The sequence below is a fragment of the Monodelphis domestica genome, chromosome 5, assembly GCF_027887165.1.
Source record: "Monodelphis domestica isolate mMonDom1 chromosome 5, mMonDom1.pri, whole genome shotgun sequence".
In the NCBI taxonomy this organism is placed as follows: domain Eukaryota; kingdom Metazoa; phylum Chordata; class Mammalia; order Didelphimorphia; family Didelphidae; genus Monodelphis; species Monodelphis domestica.
In genome coordinates this window covers 35304485-35331420 of record NC_077231.1, presented here as the reverse complement: position 1 = coordinate 35331420, position 26936 = coordinate 35304485, and the positions used below count along the sequence as shown (strand labels likewise).

Genomic DNA, 26936 nt, shown 5'->3' with positions numbered 1-26936 from the left:
TCACAGTATCAATATAAAAAAAATTAAGTGGGAATTTTTGGAGAGTTTTGCAGAAGGCACAGGCCACACAAAGTTTAGAAACTCAGAAGTGCATAAAATATAGGTATAGCATTGTATAATGCTAATGTATTCATCTTTTAATACCATGAATATGCACAATTTTTTTAAGTTAAAATAGGTTAAAATTTTTTAAAAGAACATGAAACCCAGCAGATGACACACAAAGACTAGAAATGTAGGGATATATTTACATTGATATACATATAGCCTATGACCCCCAAATTTTACAATTAGTTACTATAAACATCCCATGAAAGATAAAGAAAAAAATTCAAAACTAATGGTACAAAAGGGAAGCCAAAAGATTTTATGTGATTTTTCCAGATTGCAGAGTTACCTCACTCCCTAACCCCCCACAGTGTGGAAAGGATACCTACAAATCATGAAGGGTAGCTAAAACATAGAAGAGTCGCCATAAAAATACATGGGGGGAAAAGCTTTATTTAAATTACCTTTCTGGTTATGAACCAGTGTAAAAGAGCCTGTACAGTGTTTTCTTTTGAGTCAAATGTTCTTAATCAATAATGGTATCTTTTTAAAGATATATTGATGTTTTGTATTTATAATATAATATATATTGATATTTTCTGTTTCTTAAATTATCATAGTTATCCCAAGTATCCTTTCTCCTCCAGAAAGTCATCCCATATGACAAATAAATATATATCTATCTATCTATATATATATTTTTTTAAACCCTTACCTTCCAACTTGGTATCAATACTGTGTATTGGTTCCAAAGCAGAAGAGTGGTAAGGGCAAGGCAATGGGAGTTCAGTGTCTTGCCCAGGGTAACACAGCTGGGAAGTGTCTGAGGTCGTGAGTTGAACCCAAGACCTCCCATCTCTAGACCTGCTCTCAATCCACTGAGCTACCCAGCTGTCCCCCAAATAGTATTTTTTTTTAGAGGCCAAAGTCAGCACAATTGATCAATACATTGAAAAAATCCAAAAATGTGTGTCATACCTTTGGGACCTACCATCCCCAGGAAGTGGTAAGTTGGAAGAGTTTTCTCATCTCTCTTCATTCAAGTCTTGTTTGGTCTTTATAATTTTGCTGCATTTACTTTGAATTTTTATTGTTTAGTTCTCTTGCCTCTGCCTAATTTACTCTGCATCCATTCATAGAGATCTTTCCCTGCTTCTCTGTATTCATTACACACGTCATTTCTATTAGCACAATAATATTCCAGTATATTCATGCTCTACAATTTGTTAACAACATTGTGGCCAATTGTTGACTATCATAAAAAATGCCACTATAAATATTTTGGCATCTGTGGGGCCTTTCTCTATGGCTTCCTTGGTGTCAAAACCCAATAATAAAATTTCTAGTTTAAATGTCATGGGGAATTAAAAAAATATAGTACTAGGAGGGGAGCATAATCCCAAATTGCTTCCTAAAATGAACCATTTTACAGCTCCAATACAGATCTTATGTTCTCAATTATAAGATGGTAAAGATGTGATCCATTGTTGAATATTTCCCATCTATATATCAAAATTATTCAAAATTTCTTTGGAGAGAAAACTACAGAAATAAGCTAATTTAATGGCTTTTTGATGAACGTCGAATGATGCATAAAATGAGGAGCTGTGTATAGTCATGAGAAATCTTTGCAAATGTGATGAAAGGGAGCCAGTATCCAGTCTAGTTCAAGAAAGGATTCCAATGGATAAGGCATCATCCAGATGCCTTTGTTTTGGATGACATTGTGTCGATTGCATCAAGCCCCAAGATTTTTCAGAACTTCCTAGAAGAGATATCTGGTTTGTCCAAAGACACTAGAAAGATTAAGTAGATAATGATTATCTTTTACCTATATTTTTCTGTGTACATCTGAATGGATACATTTTAGAGCATTTTCATATGGAACAAATGGACCTTCAACTAGGTCGAGCGGTAAAATGGAGAAGAGTGGATTGCTTTCAGGAAATTGAAGAGTACTTTTTCTGACTTTTTTAACTAACCCTTTTTTTCTCTTTTCTTAGTTTTTATATTTTCTGAGAATGTAGGTAGGACAATTTTATTGAAACATCCCCCAGAATCATGGCACAACTTTTATTACCTTACTCCCTAGGAACTCAAAACTTTAAGTGGCTTCTATTAAATGCAATAGGACTTCATTTTTGTGACCAATACAGGGTTTCAGGACCCTTTGCATAAGTCAAAAATCTCACATAATGGAAAACCCCATTATTTAATAAGTATTTCTTATATGAACATATCTAGACACTGACTTTTAATTTAATAAACATGGACATGTTAATAAAACAAAGAGAAGCACTACTCTGATGTGGTCAAGACTTGTTACAAGTGAGAACTCTTAATGTTTGGCACAAAACAATGTAATGATTCAGACTTCTAGTATCTCAAAGCAAGAGTGACTATGATTGGCAAAATTGCGGCAAGATTTTGTCTATTGGGGAGATGGTGTGGAGTTAGCATGTAATTAAAATTTTTATTTTATGTATTTTTGTGCCTTTACTTTTTTTTTCAATTGCACATACCTGAATTTGTGTGTGTTGAGTTTGATTAGAACAAGGTCCTACTATATATTCACCCTACCAAGTTCACTTCTGGGTGTAAGCATAGCAGATGGACATAGCTCCTTTTTTATTTTTTTATTTTTTTTGCAGGCCTTGGGATCTCAGCTTGTTTCTGAACTGGATCGACTAAATCTAGATAGACTTTTTGCTGTCTTTGTTATATATTATTACAGTTTCCAAACTTGGGATGGGGAGGTTCTTGTGGCCTTTTGAGGCTCATTATGATTAGTGTTTGATACACATTCACCTAAGATCAGGAAAGAACAGACACCATGACCCCAAAATATCAAGAACCTAGCTGCATGATTGCTAAGTGTGGGGAGCTGAGGCAAATGGGCATCTAGTCCGCTACTTACTTTAGCCGATTCTAACCTTTCTCCTCTCACCAGCTAACAACAGGCCCCCCCCCCCCCCCCCATTTGAAAGCTCCTGGGGAAGAGAAAAGCGTATTTCTGATGTTCTGTGTCAACAGGACTTGGAATGACACTGCCTCCCAAAACTAAAAGGGATCATCATAAAACAGTGGGAGTGTAACCAGGATGTAACCTATAATCAGTGAGGGGCTTTGAAGAAAAACAAGAATAAAAAAATATTCTCTATCAGTTATTTGACCTGGGAAGATATGCTGGCTAGGTGGAAGAAGAGCCAGTGCTTTACTGTTAATGAAATCAGGAGAAAGTAGGGAAGGCTTGTTGAGTAGACAGCCTGTGGCACACTTAAGGGAGTTCATTGTTGAGAGTCACACAGAAAGGGCAGAGTGGGTAAGCTGTGGTCTACATCTTTGAGGGATTCAAAAAGAAGCAAAATTAATTCTCTTGAATAAATTAGATCATAAATCCATTTGTTATGAGCTTACCATTCATAAGCAATCATGAATATTTTAGCATATTATAAATATATATATCACATATTTGTCATGTACAGTTGGGTCCCCATATGTTTAATTTTGCTTTCCTGGGTTTCAGTTATCTGCAGTCAACCCAAAGCACTGGAAGTCCACCTGTGGCAATGGTTTCTACTTCCACCCTCCCCTCATCTTATTTTATTAGCTTTTTATTTCATTTTCTGAGCCTATTCTAATAAAAGGATTTCTTTTCCCTTGTTTTCTTTCATTTCTATGATGCTCTTTTATTCTGATTCATGGCCCTTTTATTTATTCCTTTAATTTCTGTATAGGATTAAAGCTTCTTTCTGAGTTACTGCCATGGAAATCTTTTTTCTTTGTCTGTTTTCTGTTGTATCTCACTCTTAGAAATATCAAAGCTTTCAGTAAAAAGAGGCTATTGATATTGCCCTATGGCCAGAATTTTCCTTTGTTCTTGACTGTGCTGCATCTACTCCTTTATATTCCCAATGACCATTTTTCCCCATTTGCCATGAAATCATTCTGGCCCTTACATTCTTCTGGGTGTCAGGTATGCTCAGGAGCTCTTATTGCTGTTCTAGGGCAAGATGCGCTTTCAGAATTAACACAATTCCAGAAGATCATATACATTGTAAGGTCCCTATCTCCTATTATAGAATATTTTGCTTCTTCCCCTCCCCTGGGGAATGGGAGAATTCTTTATTGACCCTTTTCCACCACTGACTTCAATTTTGCTGCCTTTTTTTTAAACCCTCACCTTCCATCTTAGAATCAATACTGTGTATTGGTTCCAAGGTAGAAGAGCAGTAAGGGCTAGGCAGTGGGGGTTAAGTGACTTGCCCAGGGTCACACAGCTAGGAAGTGTCTGAGACTGGATTTGAACCTAGGACCTCCCATCTCTAGACCTGGCTTTCAATCCACTGAGCTACCCAGGTGCCCCTTAAATTTTGCTTCTGTCACCATTTAATCACCACCGACAGGCCACTAGATGGCACAATGAACATAGAAAACTGAGCCTAGAATCAGGAAAAACCTGAGTTCAAATCCAGCCTCAGACATTTATTAGCTGTGCAATCCTGAATAATCACTTAACCCATTTGCCCCAATTTCCTCGACTACAAAAATCAGGATGATGATGATGATGATGATGATGATGATGATGATGATGATGATGATGATGATGATGATGATGATGATGATGATGATAGCACCTTACAGTATTGTTCTTTGGATCAGGCCCTAGTACATAATTGATGCTATATATTTATTTCCTTCTCCTCCACCCCTATACCCAGTAGAAGCCCTCCCTTGTAATAAATAAGTATGGTTAAACAAAACAGTTCAACTTAATGGCTATTTAAAGATCTATTTTCTGTATATCTAAAGTGGCTTTACTTTATAACATCATTGTGGTAAATATGTACATTGACTCAATTAAAAATTTCTAATGGTGCAGCAATATTCCATTATATTCATATACAAGCCATTCCCCAGTGGATGGGCACTCAATTGACAATTTTGTCCTATTGCAAAAAGGGCTGGTTTTGTTTGTTTGTTTGTTTGTTTGTTTTTGAATAGTATATAAATATATGGGACTTTTTGTTTCTCATCCATCTTGGTATATGCCTAGCAGTGACATTTCTGGACCAGAGAGTATTTCTTTACATAATTCCACACAGATCAGAGGGTTGGTGAGAATGGGAGAGTTGGGAGGGTAATAACTGTCCCTCTCAACTTCATGGAATCCCTCTCCATTCAGGATGGAGTTTAATTTCTCTGGCTGCTAGTGCCTTCCCTTCCTAACTACTTGGTATTTTTCTGTTTGACGATTGTTCATCCTTAGATTTTCAAGCGGAACAGTGACATCAGAGGATGATATCTTGACTTTCTCATTAATTGGATTTAAGTGAAGCCGAGTTGCACAGCACCATCAGTCTCACTCTCATAGTCATTAAAATCTAGTGTCAAGACAGAAGTCAGGACCATTGGTGATAGCCTTGGAATACAGTGGATGACCTTGGTATCACTTATTTTTATTTATAATAAATAGTGTGTATTTTTCTTCTTCAGTGCAATGTAAGCTCTTTGAGAAGGATTATTTAACACTGTGCCTATCGAGTAGATACTTGGTTGAAGAAGAGAATCTTAAGACTCAGAATCTCAAAGGTGATAATAAAGTTCTGAAAGTGGCAAAGTATAAAATATGACCAGGTAGCTGAATTTGGCTGGGAAAGGGTGATTTTTTAATTTAAGATTGAAAAATTATGTGGTTAGACTGTTAGAGCAATTGTGAACATTAACCTTGCTGCATGATGATGGGATGGAAGAGAGCCAGGGATGAAAAATAAAGCATTTTCTTAATGTTTATTACAACGCACTATGGCATCGACAACACAAAAGTAGATTATTATTTAAATTGCCACTGTCCCTCTAACTCTGTGGGAGTCTTGTCAAGTTGGTACTGATTTTTGCTTATAGAAATATAATATGTGGAACAAGGATGAATTGGTTTTAAAGTTGTCTTTTCAAATATTAAAGATCCAGCAAATTCTTGGCTTTTTTTTTTTTTGTGGAAGCATCCTTGAGAATCAAGAAATGGGAATTTCAGAATAATAATAGTATTTATAGAAAACTGATTTACAAAACTAAATAAGAAAGAAAGGACTGGTCTCCATAAGAGAATGAGAATTAATGGAAGAATTCTACGAAGAGGCATTTTCTGGCCTTTGAGACAGAAAATCCTAACTATCAAGCCCTACCTGTAACCCTGGGCAAGTTATTTAATTTATTAATGCCTCTAGCAAGCCTCCTCAAAAATACTATAGACAGATTACCAATCTGCATCTGTGGAGAAAGCTCCCAACATTAATGAAATCATAAGGCCCTAATCCAATCAACTTGAAAATATTTATTTGGAATATGCAATTATCCATTTACTGAATTTATGGCCCAAAATAGATAAATTCCTTTTGTAAGAAAGCTAAAATAATTTTACAAGCAAAAATGCCAATTTTCTCATTAATAGAATTTAAACTTTAAAGGTTGAGTAATTTTTGAGATTCCCTTTAGAGGCATGTTGGAAGCACTTTTTATCTTAATGTTAGTGGTATTAGAAGCAATTTTCCTAGACATAATTGATGAATATACTATGTTGCCAGCCTTTCCAGTGCTTGAGGAATGTTCACTGGCATTCAGTAGCCCCCTCTCCGTGGATGACTTTTTTCATAGAAACAAAACTTGGAGGGGGGGAGGTAGGATTCCCAATCTGAAATTTCATGTAGTAAACTTCATTTCAGGAATATATCCATTCAAAATGTAGCTTCATTGCTATGATATTGATGTTTGGAATTCTCAGATGGTCAACTGCAGATGGATATCAATTAATTAAATTTCATTTTTTTTTAATTTTCTGTGCTTGTTTTTTTTTTTATTGTCACTTCTTATTAATGACACTTTTCCTTCCATAAAACCCTCTCTTGTAGTAAAAATAGGTAGCAGTAAAGAGACAAACATTAATCCTGTTTGGATAATGTATATCGCATTTATTTAATTTATAACCCTTTGAAGAGAAGCCACATAGGCTGTATCAAATATTCAGAAATCATTACAGTTTTTGAATTGTGATTTCTTTTTTGTGGTCAATGTACATATTTTCTTGGTTCTAAGTCAAATTTTTCTGAATTCCTTGTTTTATCATTTTCTTGTGGCATTGTAATTTTAATGTATGTGCCATAATTTGTTAGTCCTTCCCCCAGTCATTTTCAAGGATGTTTTTGTTTGCTTGCTTCCTTGCTATATCACAGAAGGTGCTATTATGAGTATTTTGGTTTATGAAGAACTTCTCTTTGTTTTTTACCTCGTTATCATATATGCCCAGCATTGCTAATGCTAGGGCAAAATGTACAAATAAATGTTTCGATCACTATTTTTAAAGAGGAATTTTTAATTGCTTTCCATTGTAGTTGAAGCTTTTAACAGCTAAGCCAACACTAACTATATTTGTGTGCCCGTCTTCTCCAGTGCATCCACATTTGACTCACTTTTCTGTGTTTTATAATCTTTAGCAGTGGATAGGTGGTAATTTTAAGGTTGGTAGTTAGCAAACTTTTATATCATTTGAATACCCAACTTTTGATCCTTTTAGCTAGTTATGTCAAATTATGTCATCAGTTAGTCAATTGTTAAATTTCTATTAACTGCCAAGTATTCTGCTGGATAATATAGAATGAGTGGTGATTCTGCTAAGAAAATAAAAAATTAGAAATATAAGACAACCCAATGATATGTTATGGAATTCTCTAAACAGCTGGAGAAAGGAAAGATCACAAAGTAATAATAGCTCACATTTATAGTAAGTGAAAAAATCAGGGAAAGGACTATGGAGGAAATGAGATTTGAAAGGATAAAATTTGAAGAGAAAGTCATTCTAGGCAAGGTATGAATGAAGACCTAACTATCATACCAATCAAACCACCAAATATTTACTTCTGAGAACCAGGAAAAATAATGTGTAGTTAATACTCAACTTTTGCAAAGGGTAAAGTTTCTAGAAAACAACACAAAAATAAAAAAAATGAGATACAGTTGTACCCCTGTATCTACTGATTCAGTTATCTGTGGTTGCCCACAATTAGGAAGGGAGGAATGGAAAAATATTGGAAAACTTGGAAGATTCCAGAAAACAAAAAAAAATGTTTCAAACTGCCCACCAAGCATTGACAGGTTGCGTGACATTGTGAGGTCCTGTTAACTCAGTATGATTCATCTCCTTTTGTCCCCCATACACTCCCAGGTGTGAAACTGTTCCAGTCTTGCTCCAGTTTTCTTTCTGATCACATTTGCTTAAGAAAGCCATTGTTTTCTACAATAAAGGCCGCAAAGTATGAGTACAGTCTAGCCCCATGTTGGCAAACCTATGGCATGTATGCCAGAGAGTGGCAGACAGGGCTGCTCCCCTCTCCCTCTCCATGCACTCCTGAGGACATTTCTCACATGACGTCCCCCTCTACCTAGCAGCCCAATGGAAGTACTTCCTCCTTCCCTTATGGGGTAAGGGTAAGGGAGCAGCTCACAAAAGGTTCACCATCACTGGTCTAGCCCTTGTATCAGCTGATTTGGAAATCTGTTGATTTAATTACTCATGCTTAACAGCAGGCCTGTAGATCAAACCTATGGGAAATAAGGGGTTGGGTTCCCATGATCACCAAAAACTAACTTTTCACTAGAGATTGCTGAAAATATACTTTTCTGCATACAATTCTTTGTAGCAAAGCATTAATTCTGATCATATATACTTTTCCCTGATATATTTAGATCCCTTACATGAAATAATTCATAAGATGCAATATGCAAAATTAGTAGCAGGCAAAACATTTTTCTCACCAGTTAATTTCCTAGAATTGTCCTTTTGTGCCTTCTCAACGAAAAAGTTTCAGAAATACTCAATTTTCATGACATGAAATCTATATGCCACAAATACCATATAGCATATACAATTATTAAAACTAAAATATTTTTTAACTCAAATCTTACTTTCCCTGGTATCAAGAAGGTAGTGTGAAGGTATTGTACTATATCAGTGATGATGAACATTTTAGAGACCAAGTGGCCAAATAGCAACCCCCATGCCACAGGTGAGCTGAGCTGCCCCACCTCCCCTACGTTACCCCAGACAGGGGAGGGAAGAAGCACTCCCATTGGACTGCTGGGCAGAGGGGGAAGTGAAGTGGGAGAAATGTCCTCAGGTATATGAAGAAGGGGCACACATGCCATAGATTCACCAACACAGTACTATATATTCTGTTGCTGTAAACCTCTCTATCTTAGCCACCTCTTGGAAAAGTATGGGAGAGATTACTGAAATTTTTGTAGCTACTACATCATCTTTAGAGCCCAAAGGGTTTGCATTACACATTTGGGGGTATAACTGCAACACAAAACTTGAGTTTTAACAAGAAACTATGAAACTATGCAATGAATGCGCATTGAGCTCTTTAATGGTAGGCCAAGCAAGACCATTAAAGCATCTATAAGTAGGATATCAGCTGTTCCACAAACTTGCTTATCTACTTCTCATTTTTTCCTGTTACACATAACAAGTGTGCACAGTTGGCACTCCCAATGTGAAAATGAAGTTACTAATAAAATCACAGGAATGCTCGTGTTGAGGAGTGACTGTAATTCATCTGGAAGAAGAGGGAAATACTGAGGGTGAAAATAGGAAAGGAATGGGGCCTAGCAATGGCATATCACACTGCTACAGATTAGTGATATGCTTCAAAGTGATTTGATCAAAAACAACAGAGTGTAGTGTAGTGTACAGAAGCAAACTAACATAGGGTCCTAGCTGCTGGCATAAGGACTCACTAATCAACAACCACTAGGAAACTAGAAAATAATCTAGATGGAATTAGGTATAAAATTTTACGCTGGGATCGAGAATAAGCTCCAAATAATCATATCATAAACACATTAGAGAATGTAAAGAAAAAAATCATCTTTCTGTGGATGGGGAAGAACTCAAACAAATGGTAGAGTATCACAAAAGTTAAAGAGTATTGAACTTTTGCACAAACAAAACCCTTACAGGTAAGATTAGAAGGGAAATACTTAAATTTTTTAAAACTTTTATTGCAAGTTTTTATGGTCTCATTTACAAGTTAAATGTTGATCCAAATTTATAAGATATAAGAGCCATTTCCCAATAAATCAGTAATCAAAGGAATATATAAACAGACAGTTTTCAAAGGAAGAAAAATCCAAGTTATCCACAGACATGAAAGGAAGCTCCAAATCACTCACTCAAGAGATCACAATTAGAGAAATGAAAATTAAAGAAATTCCGAGGATCTACCTCATGCTTGGATGATTGGCAAAGAGGACAAAAAAGGAAAATTACTTGTTTGAGGGAATGTAGGCCATTAGTGCAATGTACTATGTATTGGTTCCAAAGCAGAATAGCTGTAAAGGCCAGGGAATAGGGGTTAAGTGACTTCCCTAGTGTCATGCAACTAGGAAGTGTCTGCGGTCAGATTTGAACCCAGGACCTCTGGTCTCCTGGCTTGGCGTTCAATCCATTGAACCACCTAGATGCCCCTGATTAATTCATTGTTAGTGAAAATGGTCTAAGCATTCTGGAAAGCTTTCCAGAACTCTTTAAAAGTCTGTGCACACTCTGACCCAGTCATGCCATTATTAAGAACCCATTAAAAGTCTTTTGTAAGTGGCACAGAAAAGGAAACTAAGGGGACTCCCATCTGTTGGAGAATGGCTAAACAAATAAGAAATGATGGGGGCAGGGAAGGAGCACCTGGGAAGACTTGTATGAATTGATGCACAAATGAAAGTGAGCCCCAAAGACAACAATTTATAATGGAACAACAGCCTTACATAAAGAACATAATTCTGAAAGATTTAGGAACTGATCAAACAGTAAACTAACCAAGACTAAGAGAACCAGAGATGTGGCCAGTGTGGGGACTTGTTTTGTTTGTCCATGCTATTTGAGTTTTGTGGGGCTTTTGTTTTTCCCCCTTAGAGTTGAAAGGAAGAAGATGCTCCTCTTTAATAAAAAGTAAAAGTTGGAAGAAGGCTAAAAGGACAGTTTTGAAAGTTGTGTTGAGTTTATTACTTTAAAAGAAAAACATACTCCACATAAAAAGATTGTTAAACATTCTACTCCTTAAGTTCACAATGTATTTGGAAACACTCATTTTATTTGCTGCTTATTAAGTTCAAAATAAAAAGATTTTTTAAAAAAGAACTGGAGGTGAGAATTAAAAGTTGTGTAAGGAAAGAGAGAATTAGGAATTTAGGTAGCATGGAACAGATTATGTAGTATAGTATTGTGGGATGGACAAAGACTTTAAAAATCTAGACTAGTCATGGCTTTGTAAGATTTTTATATAGTAATACTCAGGGTACTTCCAAGTTGGACATTTTCATAAAAATTTTGTCTTGTTACATTTTGATGACTTTCTAATAGAAATCCATACAAATCCTTTCTACCATATACATTCCTTGGAGAGAAGATAGTATATTGATTTACCAGGAAAGAGGTATCTATCTATCTGTCCCTTTTACAGTTTGACATTAACATTTGCCATTGTGTTTGGCCAGAGTTTTGTTGCCTTTACATTGTTGCAGTTATGGGATATGTTCTTTTGACTCTGTATTCTTTACTCTGCATCACTTCATAAAAGTCTGGCAGTATTTCTTGTAATTTCTCTTATTGATTCTACTGGGCTAATAATATATAATATACCATAACTTTTTCCACTACTGTCCAATCAGGAATGTGTAAGTTAATTTTAATGGCATATTTTTCTTGGTTTTTGTTATTTATCAAAAAAAGAAACAGAATTGTCCAAATTGTTTGTCAGCCAAAAATTGTCACTTCACAATTTGGAAGAAATCTTGAGTCAAACATTTCCTACTTAAGTTAATCTTGGAACTTCATTGACTGGGTGTAAAATAAACATCTCTTAGTATAAAGCCAAAGGGAAGGAGAGTTTGGGGAAAACTTGAAAGCAACGTAGAAGAAATAAAGTTGTTTTATACCCCTACCCCCAGGCATTTATTTTCAGTTGGTTTTATATAATGTTTTTAGTATAATAAATAGTATATTTTTAGTGTATGAATACATAGTATATTTTAGTATATAGTTTGAAGTGTTCTCATGGTACTTTTATTCACATTATATGGAATGCCTGAGGGTTTTTTGTTATTATTTTTGTTTGTTTTTTAAACCCTTACCTTCCACATTAGAATCAATACTGTGTATTGTTTCTAAGACAGAAGAGCAGTAAGGGCTAGGCAATGGGGGTCAAGTGACTTGCCCAGAGTCACACAGCTAGGAAATGTCTGAAGCCAGATTTGAACCTAGGACCTCCACTCTTCAGGCCTGGCTCTCAATCCACTGAGCCACCCAAATGCTCCCTAGAATGCCCAAGTTCTGTTGTGAGAAACATTACCCTAATGCAGTAGTTCTTAACTTTTTTTGTGCATCCCCACAAAAATAAAAAGTCTCGGAATAATTTTTCTTAATACATACATATAGGATTACAAAGGAAAAGGACCAATTATTGAAACAAAGATGTATTCTCTCTCTTAATTGCACTGATCCTTGAAATCTTAACAGACTCCTTGGAGATCCTCTAACCCTTCAAATTTATTTAACTCCCTGGAAGTAGTTTGTTTATTAGAAAGAGACTTTTATACTATAAATCATTGGACAAATGGTAGCCCTTGTTTTAAAACCGTTGAATGAACTGAGCCTCATAGTTTGTGACTTGGTACCTATCAATATATGGTTTGGTTATAGAACCTAGGATTATTGCTGTTTTCCACTGTACCACACTTTCAGAAAAGAAAGCCCTTCAAATTATTGAGTAGATGCTCTGTAAAGGATTTATGGAAAGACATAGACAAAATTTGCATGGATAGCCAGGCTTGAATGGGTTTCAGTCCAGTGGAGGAGACTAACCATACTAATGATCAGATAGATGAAGGAGTTTAAATTAAAACAAAACATTGTGTGTGCTTACTATGCCAAGCACTGGGAATAGAAGTAATCCCTGCTCTGGAGGAACATTTTAATTGAGGAAACAACAGGTTTTAAGCTGCAAGTCAGGTAGAAAGGCCCCATAGTGTTGAGGGTGCAATGACAGTGCAATAATGTTCTCTGTTTTAATGTCATTTCCACTGATAAAATCATATCAGTTTCTGGTGTGGAACCAATTGACATTGCCAAAGACTTTCTTTTTTTGGGTCTTCAGCTGCTACGTGTATATAGCACCTGCAAGAGTAGTTTCCAGGCTATATTTCCATAGGGGTTGTTATACAGAATGATGGCTATGGACACTGTGGTAGAAGCATTGCTTTTCCCAGGGCACTTGTTTCAGGGTCATGGGATGTCTTCTGATTCTGAGGGAAGATGGTTGTCTTGTTGTGCTGTTTTGGTGAAATTGGCTTGCCTGCCCTGTGTGCAGCAGTTAGATGGAAATTGGTGGGGAAAATGACTTCTTTATAGGAGTTTCTTCCTGGACAATGGCTACTACAAAACACTAAGCTGTAAGTAAGGTTGGGGGTGCCACTATTCTTGGGATTCTTGTGTTTCTCTGCATGTTGGTGGTATTGAGTAGGTCCCCTTCTTCACAATGGTTACATGGTAATATGTGTGCACATATATTGTGATATAGTATAGATATAATATAGATTAAGGAACAAAGAATTTTTTAGCCTTCCTCTTCTGCCTTAGAATCCATACTATTAGTTCCAAGGCAGAAGAGCAGTAAGGCCTAGAGCAGTGATGGCAAACCTTTTAGAGACTGAATGCTGGGCCACACCCCCATGACCATGGTTCATGTCCTCATCACCACCCCCAGGGCTCTCTCTCGCTCTCGCTCTCGCTCTCTCTCTCAGTGATCTACTCCCCTCCAGCTCTGCCTCCTGTGAGCTGCCAACCTTACCTACTTTGAGCTCCCATTGGGCTGCTAGGCAGAGGAGTGGGTCACATGAAAAAATGTCATCAGGCATGGTGGAGACGGGGAGGGGAATAGATCCTCCTAAGTTTCTAGTAAGGCGGAGGGAGGCATGTGTTCCCACAGAGAGCTCTTTGTCACCTGTGCCATAGGTTTGCCATCACTGACCTAGACAGTTGGGTTTTAGTGACTTGCCCAGGTTTACACAGCCTGGTAAGTGTATGAAGCCAATTTTGAGCCCAGAGCCTCCCAAATCCAGTCCTGGCTCTATCTACTGAGCTACCTAGCTGCCCCAGGGTAAACCTATGAGTATGAGGTTAATCACTGTGGTCATCTTAGACCAACTCAGATTTTAGTTGAATTTGTACTAGAAAGACATTTTAAATGGGACTTGGGAATCGATATTAAAGAAATAGTTGGTGGGCCATTATAGGAAGAAATGCTTAGCAGATCATGACAAGGTAACAATTCTTAGTGACATGATAGCTACCCTAGTATACAGGGTTATCTTGTAGAGAATATGCCTAGATTTCAGCACAATATTTGACAAAAATAGGAGGATTCATTTGGATATTTGTTGGAAAGTGTCTATTATAGTGAAACAAACTATCAATTTAAAAAAACTAACTTAAGTTTTACCAATAATAAAGATACAAAGTACAGACAGATTTTTGTGTATAAAATTTTACACAACAAAACTTTGCCTTTTTGTGTTCCTTATTAAACTTGTGCTTTATTTTGCATATTTTCTTGGTTTTTGCCATCACTTGTAACAAATAAGTACAGTAAAATAATAATGATGATGATGAAACTCGTACAGTGCTCCGCCTAAAAATGTCTTAAGATTTTACATAAATTATATCACAAGTCTCATATGTTAGATTATTTGTCTTCATATTTACATAACGAATCCCATCCACAAGTGTTGCAGCCCTTCCCCATCCTCTTTGCAGCACAGAAGATACATCTGGGAGACCAGCATGTTCATTTCATATAAATTAAGTCTTTTATGTTTTCAATTTAAAGTTCACTTTCTGAAGGTAACATTCACAATTTATTTTTCCAGCATTCTGTAGATATGTATAATGTTTTGGTTCTGCTCATTTAACTGACCATTATCCCATTACATTTTTTCCAGGTTGTTTGTTTGTTTGTTTTTAAGTTAACCTGCTCATCACTTATGGTGCAGAGTAGTTAGTATTCCATCATAATCATATACCACAGTTGGTTTAGCCAAGCCCCACTTGATGGATATCCCTCCATTTTCCAATTCTTTGCTACCACAAAGACAGCTGCTATAAATAATTTGGAACATAAGGTTCTTTCCTTTTTTTCCCCTGATCTCCTTTGGGGAAAGGCCTAGCAATGATATGACTGGGTTTAAGGGTATAAACAGTTTTATAACTCTAGGTATAATTCCAAATTGCTCTCCAAAATGATCAGTTCACAGTGCCACCAACTCTATTAGTTTCCCCATTTTTTCATAATCCCTCTAACATTTGCTAATAAGTAGTGATTTCGAACGTTATTTCATATACCTATAAATGGCTTTGATTTCATCTAAAAATTATTCTTTTCTTTTGCTCATTTATCAACTGGGGGATGGCTCTTACTCTCATAAATTTGACAATTTTCTACATATTTTAGGTATGAGACCTCAGAGAGGCTGTCTATAAAAAAAATTTCACAATTTTCTGCTTTCCTTCTCATTTTGGCAGTATTTGTTTTATTGGTAAAAAAAAAATTTTTTTTTCCGATTTAATGTCTTCAAAATTATCCATTTTACATTTCATAATGTTCTCCATCTTTTGTTTACTCACAAATTACTCTCCTATTCATAAATCTAATAAGTAGTATGTTCCCTATTCTTCATCTTACTGTTAAACCCTCTAACATGTCTGATGGCATTGTATCTTCAAATATCTAATAAATGCCTATGATATATAAGGCCCTCTGCTAGGTGCTAAAGATACAAAGATGAAAAGCAACACTGTCCTCAAGAAACTTATTATAGTAGGTAAACTATAACCATTATAGAAGCAAATACTTTACATCTTTAATAACAACAAGGCAGAAAAATCTTAGGTAGTTTTACCACTGCTATAAAAATGTAGAGAAAGCCTGAATCTGCATAATGGTTTTTCAGTATCCTATTAACTTCCATATTGAGTCATGACTGTGCCCCCAAAAGTGAGTTGTATCTTCATCTATATTATACACTTTTTTTTTTGTCCACATTAACAGCCTTCAAAAACATGGTTCTACTTATTTTGGGCTGGGCCACACCTGTTTGTAGATTGTTTTTAATACAATGCCTTACAATTAGAAGTAAAATGTTTGTTATTATGTATCTTTGCGCACTATAAGGCACCATGGTCCAGAGTGGGGAAATGCTGCATTCATTTTTTTTTCTAAATTATAGTAGCTCATGTGGGCTAATTGTAATATCAGTAGAATTCTGTATTTTAACTGATTACATTTTATAATGTCTGGCTTTAAGAAGAGACTTTTCACATCTATCTTTATATAATCTGTTTAAATACTATTTTTCTGATACCAAATAGAAGGCTGAGAGATGATTTTTATTGTAAGCTATTAGATGTAGTATCACAGGAATACAATTTAGTTATTAGTTTTTGTTGAATATTTAGTTCTTTTATCTAATAAAATTAAATTCTCTTCTGTATTATGAGATTTTTCTCGTTAAGCCATTTTAAAGTGTTTTGTGAAACACTTTTTAAAGTTTTAAAGTGACTTGTGAATTGGGGTTTTGACTATGAAAGTTATAAGTTCAATGTTGTGGTCGCCGAATTAAAAATATCCCTAAGCCAGAAAAAAAAAAAAACTATTAGCAGCTTTTATTTATAAGGAAGAGAAAGAGTTGAAGTATGAAATGTAGGAGGGAAAGAGGTAAGGAATTGCCTAGCCTAAGCGCTGATCCGATGAAATTCAGCTCGCTCACCAACAAAGTTCCAATCTCCATGTAGAAGTCTGAGTCACTCACCAGTAAGCTGATGCAGGATCCAAAGAAAAGAGTCTCTCCACCAAGGCAGGAATATCTCCAAGCCAGAAGTCCAAAGGAGAAGTCACAAGGACAGGAAGTTCAGGGGTTTTTATAGTCCTTTTTCTATGTCACTTCCTGTCCCCCTCTTCACAGGGGCCAATCACAGCTTCCAAATTGCCTAGCATTGCCCAGGGGTCAGTGGCTGTGGGATCTACCTCTTGTCCTCTGAGGGTGTAAACTCTTATCAAAGAATTCACAAGTTTCTGACTGATTGAGTTAAAAGGGTGGGGCTCTTGTAAGTAAGTGACTTGTGAATTTCTCTTACTTGATGACTAACAAAGTGTTAAGTAGGGGTTTCTTGATTAACTCAAAATAGACAAAGAGAATAAAGAATTCCCTTTCACAAATCCCCCTGTGATTCTTTGAGAGACTAGTCTCCCCAATGAATCATTTAACATAACTAACATACTTCTAAAGCAATATTGCACTTTCTAAGAGGAAATTGCAATATCTGGAGATGAGAGAAATAAAAGAGCAAAACCAATGTTTGCTAGGCGCATTGACAAAAAAAGCCAATTAGGGGGGCGTCCCCTTTGGCATAAGAGTTTACATTCAGAATAAATGTGTTCAACCACCTTTAATTTAATCAATTACATTCCACAGGTTCATTCTGTATCTTCAAACAGTTCATTTTCTTGATCTGAGAAGTTGGGACGCTTCTTTTCCTGAAATTTCTCTCAAAAAATGTTAAGTCTTGGATTTTATGAAAATTATACACCATGTAGGTTTCCTTTTTTGCCTCAGTTTCTTCATCTTTAATATAAACTGGAAAAGGAAATGGCAAACCACTCCAATATCTTTGCCAAGATTGTCCCAAAACCAATCATGGAAGAGTGGGGCATGACAAGTGAACAGATTTCTCCATTTAATTTAAATGGAGAATTTGTTAATTTATAAATTTGTTCTTGGGTGAAGTGTGTGTTTGCTAACATTTATTTTTCATTTTCAAATGCATAGTGGTTTTTTCCCTAAAAGTTCATAGAAGCACAATCCTTTCCTGGAACTCAACTCACTTGCCCCAAAAACAATACTATACAGAGGTTTAAAAGTTTTCAGAGCTTTGTATTAGGCTGGCAAGTTAAATAACTTGGGGAAGTGTATTATAACTATACCAAAATAACCAGAAAACGTATTGTTAGGTTACAGAATTTTTGATTTTCTATTCCTTCAACAATGTATAAGATATGGGTGAGATGAGAAAGCAGGAGAGTTCTATGGCTTAAGAATTCTTCCCTTTTTGTCTTACCCTGATAATTATAGAAGACAATTGCTTTGCTTGGTACTGCAACTCAAAATGTCCTTTCAATGTAGAGTAGGAAACTATATTCTTCATGTATAGGAAGATTCACCACCTTTTCTCAGGCCTATCCTAGAGTTGGAAGAGATTCCATTACATGTTGACAATGCCTGTGTAAGTTGAGTTTTGATTTTTTTAGTTTATTATTGTTTAACAAGCAAGGTCATTTCATCCCAGTATGTGCATAAGCCCTAGATAATTTTAAATTGTATAGTAAACTAAATTTATAATAAAGCATTTAAATATAAGTTTTGTACTTGTATGGTATTAACATTTTTAATCAGACATGATTTAGAAATTTTACTGATTTTTAAAAGTAGTCTAATGACTATTTTTGGTGGAGAGGTAAAGAATGCTTTCCTCTCTTGGATTCTGGACTGTTACTCAGTTCTAAAATGGTAATAGCTTGTTTGGTTGTAATTATAAATAAAAGTTGGTTACAATGGTAGCTTTATGAATTGTAATTAACTTTTGGAGGATATAAATCACAAAGAAATCTATATTACTATTTCAAAGGTTCTTTTGCTATTCTATTAAGTTTTAGATCTTACTTAGACTGCCTTATGATACAGACTCAGAACCAGCAACCAATACAGGGCATATTACCTGAAAGTAACTCCTTCTCTCTGTTGCCCAAATATCATAACTGCTGTTTTATAATTATTTAACATTTTAATATCTTTTCATGCATTTTGATTTATCTAAAACAATTTATTTTCTAGTGGCTTTCCATAATCTTTAAAAATTAAATTTAAATCTATCCTGTGTCACATCAGTGACCAAAACTGACAGAATGTAGCATTCTACATCCATTGTCCAGGACTAATAATTAGATGTTCACGTTTCTAAAGTATTTTTACAGACAATATTATTAACATAAAATTGGGAGGGTCGATTTTTATGAAGATAGTCATTGTGTTTACTTTCACCTATTTCTTCCATTTGATGTTTGCAAATACAATGTAAGGTGGCATTTACTTCTATTTAATGACCATACTAGAACAATTTGCATGTTTCTTTATGCTAAGATGTATTAGAGATGTGTAAATATAAAAAAGAAATAGTAGGAAGCTTTTTAAAACAGCATAACTTTTCATTTTTCAAAGTCCACAACACCACGAATTTTTTAACAATTGTGTTCACAACTGTAGTTTCCTTGGTGTAGGGACCAATATAGAACAAGAATTCTGCTACCTATAGTCTTGGAGAGTTGCTTGGAATACTATGGGTTAAATGACAAATGTGGATCACATTGTCAGTCTGACCCAGAGGCAAATCTAAAAGCTTTTCTTCCTTGCTGGAAGGCTCTTTCTACTTTCCCACATCAATTACCTCTCATACTCTCTCCCCTTTTTCTTTTTAAACTCTTACTTTCTATCTTAGTAATAATAACTCTGAGACTGAAAGATAAGGCTGGGCAAACAGGATTAAGTGAATTGCCTAGATTCACACAGTTAGGAGGTGTCTGAAGTCAGATTTGAATCCAGGCCTTCCCAACTCTAGAGCTGAGAACTTTATCCACTGTGCTACCTAGATGGGCTCATACTTTATTAACTTGTGTCGTCCTCATTTAGGTTCTGAGAATATATCAAGGGAAAAACTAACCCTCTTAGATTGTGAAATTCCAATTCCATTACTTTAGTAATAACTACTTTTGTTTGCTTTGGACTGGATCTCTGTTTTAATTTGTATAGGGGACTCCTGAGGGGCATTGAAAAAGTAAAGTCTGATGGACTTGAACCTAAATCTTCCTTGTTCTGATACTAGCTCTTCCTATCTACTCTGCCATGCTCTTCCTCTAACGATGCATCAGAATAAAACCATTCAAAATATTTAAAAGTCGTGTAAACTTTGCTTCTATCCATTCAGTATTCATGCTTTCAAGTCAAGTTCTTTCATCACATGACAGGTAAAATATTACATTAAAAACCCATTTTGAAGAAAAGTTCTGAGGTACACTCTTCGGGTATCTTACAAAATGGCCAGTGAAATTTTCCTCATTACCATTTGGAAAAGCACTACAGCCCAGAGCAAAATTTTATTTTATTTAGTCTTCTCCCTACCGAAGGCTGAATCCCATTGATGGTATACTTGATAAATAGTAACCCAGCTATTGCTTGAAGATCCAGCAACAGGAAATCCATTTCTATACCCCCAGTTCCTGGTACCTCATTATATTTCAAGGTTTTCTTTGTTGAAAAGATCTGAAAGTTGTCTTATAACTTTGTAACTGTTGTTCCAAGTTCTTCCAATGGTGGAAGGGTGGTGGCAAACAGCACATCTCATTCTCCTACCTCTCCAAATGGTACTATTTCTCTAGTTTAATTCTTTTCAACAACTTGCCAATCCTAAATTCTCAACAAAATTAAAAGAAAAGAAAAAGGAACCAACCCTTAAACACTCTAAAATTCTACAATTTTGAAGAAATGAGAAAGTAGAAGCCCTTGTTGAATACTGATAGGAGGTAATGTCAGAAAGTCTGGTGGAACAGGACAAGGAAGCAGGTAGGAATGAAGTAGAATTGTCTTTTTGGTAGGAACCTATTCACTTCATCATTTTCTTACTAGTAATGTTATTTATAGTATTTCTGTCAAAAGAGTAAATTTGGATTTTAGAAACATTGACTTTATACCTTGTTCATTTAGCAGGTAACATCGAAAGGTGCTGGTTTAAATCCTAATGCCAAAGTGTGGCAGGAAGTTCCCCAAGGAAGCACTGATGCTCCTTCATCCACTCATGGAACTGAGAGTTCTTGGCAAGAAACAGCAGCTACTGCAGGGCCTAATCCTGATGGTAGGTCCTAACCATTATTTAACAAGTTTATTTTTTTTTTGTTCTTAAACTATTCATAGTACGTGAATAAATTTAGGATTAATTCCCATCTACCATAATACCAATGTGAACAATTAAGGTTTTTTGACTTTTTAGTAACTGTAGGAAAATAATTTTTGAGCTAATTTTCTCATCTAATGGTTCTTAGATTTGTTTACCTAACAGGGTTGTTGTAGGTAACTTACTTTGTAAACTTGGAAATGCTATATAAATATGAGATACCTATTTTTAAAACAATGACCTTCCAGTTGCCATAGATCAGATGAAAGGTTCAAAGCTAAATAGTCATCTGACAGTTAAGGATGGATGTGTTTTGAGGGGTCGTGGCTATATTCTATATCACCTGACATCAACTGATTGATCTCCAAGATTGGAGAGATATTTCAGCCACAAAGTTGTCACTTCTTTCTTTTCATTATCATCTCTCATGTTGTGTCCTTAGATTCACTATTCCAAATTCTAACATCTCCTTTCATATGGTTACCTCATCTAACATACTCTATGATTCCATAAACATGTCCTATGACTTCTCTAAAAAGTATGCCTTTTCTGATACATGTACCATTCTATATGCTATTCATATATACATTTCCTCCACTGTGTCCTCTGTCCCCTTCACTCGTGCTCCAAAATGTCTTCAACTGCCCTTTATTTGGGGGAAGGAGAGATATTCTATACCTTAAACCTGGCCAGACTAGAATTTGTAAGATTAAAGAATATATATTAAGCCTTAAAGTGTTACATACTCTGTAGTGCCTGTTTACTAGGGAAAGTAACCCATCAAAAATAAGTACCATCATGGCAGAAATATTTCTCTGCCAAATATTTTTCATAATTCAGTAATAAGTGTAATATATAGACATATATGTATGTATCCTGGATTTTAGTGATTTGAAAGGTTTAAAGATTTAAAACAGACTAAAATGAGATCATTTCCCAATGGAAAAGTGGAAAAATACAGAACATCTAACAGTATTTTTAAACATAATAGTCTAGTGCTGTGTTGGCAAACCTTTGTCGTGCATACTGGAGCATGTTGGAAGGGGCTTCTGTGTCAAGTGCTGCAACCTCGAGTCTCACACTAGGTTCAAGTCCTTTCATATTGACATCGAAGTTCATCAGTGCCACTTGGATTGGTTTCTTTTTTTTTTAACTGTGCTCTTTTTTGGCACTATTTAGGTTAAATTTGTGCTTCTATGGCACTTTGTAGATGAAGTCTATGCTCCTTTTTGATTCCATTTCCTAGAATCAGATACAAATATTAATCATAGTCCCATAACATTTATCAATAAATGGCAGGTTTCCATAGTCTAAAGCTTTTTTGGGTATGCATTTATATGCTAGGCAAATAGACATTTTAGCTTATTCTATTGCAAAAATCAAAAATAGTTAAAAGAAAATCTCAATACTGGTGACATGTGCTTCAAATGCAAAAAAAAATAGGAAAAAACAAATACTGTATGGCACATGGAAGAAGAACAAAATATTAATAATGTGTATATTTCACAGTTACAGAGGTACTATATTCAAAAATCTATTTCTTCCTTGCTACTATGTGGAAGGGAGACAAAACTGAAAAGGGTGAATATTAACAAAAACAATAGAGTCTAAGGGGCACCGCCATCTGCCCCACATGAAGGGGCAGTAGCACCCTGAATTTTTTTTTTTAACTAGCTCCACTTAAGTTATACTGTTGTCAAGTTAGTTGGTTTGAGTTATTTTCCCAGTTTCTTTTCCTAAAATTGTGATTTCTATAATCATTATTATAGTTGTTTCTATAATTATTATTTCTGTAGTTTTTATTCAACTGCATATTATTTTTATTACCTTGAAAAAATTTCTACAGTCCATCATTTTATGGCCCTTCTCACAGAAGTGGCAGGTAATGGACTGATAGTTAGATTCTCTGAGAAGGGCAAGTGACATTGGTTGAGTATCATGCCCTTTTTCCTGTTTATCAATTCTATTTCTTAAATATTTCAATTCTTTCCATGAATTCATTAGTCTCTTCCTCTTTTTCTTTGTAGCCTTTTGAAACATATACTGCAGTTTTTCTCAATTTGTCAAGATCCATCTCAGGCTTCCTTGGCCAATGAGTTCTAAAATAATCCCTGAACACTTTATAAGAGTTATTGACAAAGTGTCTTCTAATTTGTCTTATGTCATTTTCTTTAGATAGGTCAAAGTCTAGGTACCAACCCCCAAACTCAAGGAGCCTATCCATGAATCTGGAGGGTATCTCATGTTATTGCTTAAGTTTTTCCAATTCTGTCCATCTATCTGTGTTTTCAGAACACTCTTTCATTGCAGTTAGAATGGCCTCCCTACAATGATATAATTGTAAATAATCTTCAGAGTTGTTATACTTCCATTTAGGATCCTGTGATGGCCAGTGTGCTGCATTGTGTCCCCAGACTTCATTGACATAGAATTTTTTTTTTCTCATGTTCTGTTAGGAAAGCCTGGAGTAGATTTTCAACATCTTTGTAATACGGATTATACTGAAAAAAAATGTCAGCCATCTTTTTCATTACTACAAAGGGATCTTCATAAGTAGGAACATTTCATGTCAATTCCTTTATGTCTTGGGGAGTAAAAGGTATATGGTGTCTTAGGGTTACCCTATCCCCATTGCATCCTATTTTGGGCACTTCTCTTAAGGGGAAAGGAATTAATTTGAATTGGGTATGGGTGAGTCAATTTGAGGAGGAACAGTTTTGTTAGAAGGATGAGATTTCCTCAGCTGGAATTGGTCATAAGGTGGGAGAAGGAACAGGAGAAGATAGGATTTCAGGGAAGGGAAGGTCAGCCAAGAGTTGCAGAGCACAAGAGAGATAGTTCTGCAGCTGAGATATAGGAGAGGGGTCTTCCATCTCTATTTCTGGAGACATAGGATTTTCCTCTTAGTGCCTCTTAGGAACAGGCTTGTAAAAAAAAAAAATCAGACATATTTGCCATTTGACCATATAAAAAGTATTTGAAATTGTCCAGTTGAATTTGTGTGTCTCCCTGAATTTCAGCTTTAATTTTTCATATGGTAGCATTTCTTGACACAATATTTAGGAATAGAAAAATAAAATTACCTAAGAACATAAGGAATAGGAGGTATTCTGGAACCTTTATGATTCCTATTGTGCAAAAGCCAGAAAACTTTCTTGTAGAGTGTGTGTGCGCGTGCGTGCGTGCGTGCATGCGTGCGTGTGATGTTAAATTGCTTGTAATTCTGGTTTTAGTCAGTAGATGGCGCTACTGGCTAGGGGTTAAAGTTGGATGTGAAAATTAAAGGTAAGGGTGTGTTCCCTTTAAGGATATCACACCTTGATTTGATTAATTCCTTGGTTGGAGGGTGGGCTAGCAGCTGACTTTCCCCTCAGAGTGAAACACTAGAACCATGTTTCTACTATGTGCTTCCAGGAAGCAGCTTCCAGGCCACTTTATTGTATATCCTAGAGCAAAAAAAAAAAAAAAGGTATTTTATAGATTATTTTTTACCTTATTTGGGCTGTGAAAGCCTCTTAGGGAAAAAAAGAACCAGGTGGTGGTGGTTGTGGTGGTTGTTGTTGTTGTTGTTGTTGTTGTTGTTGTAGTTGTAGTACTTTAACACTATTCCTGACTGATCTCTCCAGGTTTTACTTCTCACTTAAGTTAATCCTTAGAGACAGTAGGGTTTGGAAAGAAGAAAGTAGATTTTTCTGTTGGCAGGAGGAGGACTACTTTACTGCTCTTAAGAGGGAGTGAAAGCTTTTCCCCTCACAGCTAATTAAGAGGCAGCCTTTTTGCTGCCAGTAAAGTAGCTGAAAGATAGAATCCTCCTCAGGTGAAAACCTGAGGGTCTGCTATTTGGGTTGTTTGCATGAGGGGTGGGTTTGGGAACAATTTTCCCAGGTGGGACCTCAGGGTCCAGCTGCTAGCAGCTGGGCTATATTTATTTTTAAGAGGAAATGGGGGGGGGGGGCAGTTCAACTTACCTCCACAGCTGCCTTGTGTAGACTCAAACAGGCTATTAAAAGTTGACTTAAGGATAGTGACAAAAGTAAAGGAAAAGTCAAGAAAAGTTAGGAAGATTGAGGGTATTTTGTCATAACTGCTGTGGTCAGCCAAATAATTGTAAAGGGGGAAAAGAGGTTTAATTATTAAAAGGATTGGATAGATTATATTTTTAAAATAGGGTCACCAGGAATTTATATTAATTCCAAAGAGACTTATTTACAAGATATAGAAAAAGTGAAGTAAGAAAATCAGAGAGGATAGGGTAAGATATCTAGCCTAAGCACTAAGTATTATACTCCCAGCCCCTGGCTCAACCCAGGCAAGGGAGTTTAATCCTTGACCTGAGAGGCCCTTGTAGCCGAGGACCTGGGGAAGTCTCTCTCAAGGATAGGTCTCTCCTGAGGCTAGTCTCTTCAGAAAAATCCAGTAGTCAGCTTTTCACTCACCACATGTCCAGAGGAAGAGATTTAAGGACAGTCTCACCAGGAACAGGGTCTCAGTTCTAGGCAGCAGATTCTTCTTCAGCCTCAACTCCAAATAGAACTGCACCCAGGAAGTTGTAACTCCCTTTTTAAGACACTTTCTTTTGCATCACTTCCCCTAATTTTATGTCTACTAATCACCTTTGCATTAGGACTGCCTGGGGGCAGTCAGTTTAATTCTGTTTCATCACCCACTATCATACATGTGGGTCACAGACCTCCCCCACTCAAGTATGAATGGGGTATTTATACTTTTGGTGATTAAATAAAAAAATAGGCAGGGGTTACAATTTAATTTTCACAAACAGGAGAGAGTTAAATTTAATCTTCACACCTCTCTTTCCTACATTCCTGAGGACATTTCTCACATGACCTGCTTCTACACAGCAGCCAAATGACAGTGCTTCCTCCCTTCCCTGACTGGGGTAAGAGGGTATCTCACGTACAGTGTGAAGGTTGCAGTTTGGACACTCGGGCTCTAAGGTTGCCATCACTGGTCTAGTGGAATGAGGCAAGAGATGGTCCATAGGGGAAGAGAAGCCCACCTAAGCCAATGTGGTAAGCAAATAAAGGACCAGAAAAGTGCTTCTCTTCTCCCCCCAAAAAAAGTAAATCATTTCAGTCCTACTTTACATGGTCCTGCTACATATTGCTTACTACTACTACAACTACAACAACAATTTTAGGGTTGTGACTTAAAATCTAGATTTAATTGGTGGCTGGGGAAAATCCAAAATAAAATACCCAAGTCAGTTTGGAAATTTATGGTGATTTAATTAATATAGAGGGAAGGGATTTGAGGAGGAGGAAAGAGGATATAGGATTACTCCTGCCTGGTCTGTGCCAGGGGGAGTTTAGAATTCCCGCCTCTTGGTCTCTGAAGAAGATTAGAGGCTTCCAAGGGGATAAAGTTGGAAAAGTAAAGGAGGAAACTCAGCCAGAAACTCACCACCAAACCAGACAAATAGCTTGTAGCCATGCTAAGATGCTGGAAGGCTCAGCATGCTGCTCTCACCTAACTCCACCGCCAATAAGGTTCCAGAGAGAGCAGAAATCCAAAATATATAGATCTTTCACCCTTGTGTCTCCTCCTCTAAATTTTCACATCTACCAATCATATCAAAGGCTTTTCTCCAGGACTGCCCATACTTTTAGTTCTCATCTTCTTTGATTTTATTATATCTTTAGAGTTACTTAACACTTCTTTGTTAAGTTCACCTTTTGTGAGTTACTTGACCTTTTTGTGGTTAATTTAACCTTTACAGTTATTTAATACCTTTTGTATTAATATTTGTATTAAGATCTAAAAATAGACT

At 36.1% G+C, this 26936-nt stretch overlaps 1 protein-coding gene across 11 annotated transcripts in view; it reads left to right on the top strand.

Annotated features, from left to right (window-relative positions):
- The window catches only part of LARP4 (La ribonucleoprotein 4), an 80530-nt gene that overhangs the window by 11815 nt on the left and 41779 nt on the right, over positions 1 to 26936 (top strand). For 8 of the 11 annotated variants that reach the window (XM_056798250.1, XM_056798256.1, XM_056798255.1 and 5 more), the window contains exon 2: positions 20962 to 21109. In XM_056798250.1, coding sequence (XP_056654228.1) covers positions 20962 to 21109 — 148 coding nt within the window. The remainder of the gene's footprint in view (positions 1 to 20961; positions 21110 to 26936) is intronic. The other 3 variants (XM_056798252.1, XM_056798258.1, XM_056798257.1) reach the window with 1 other exon arrangement.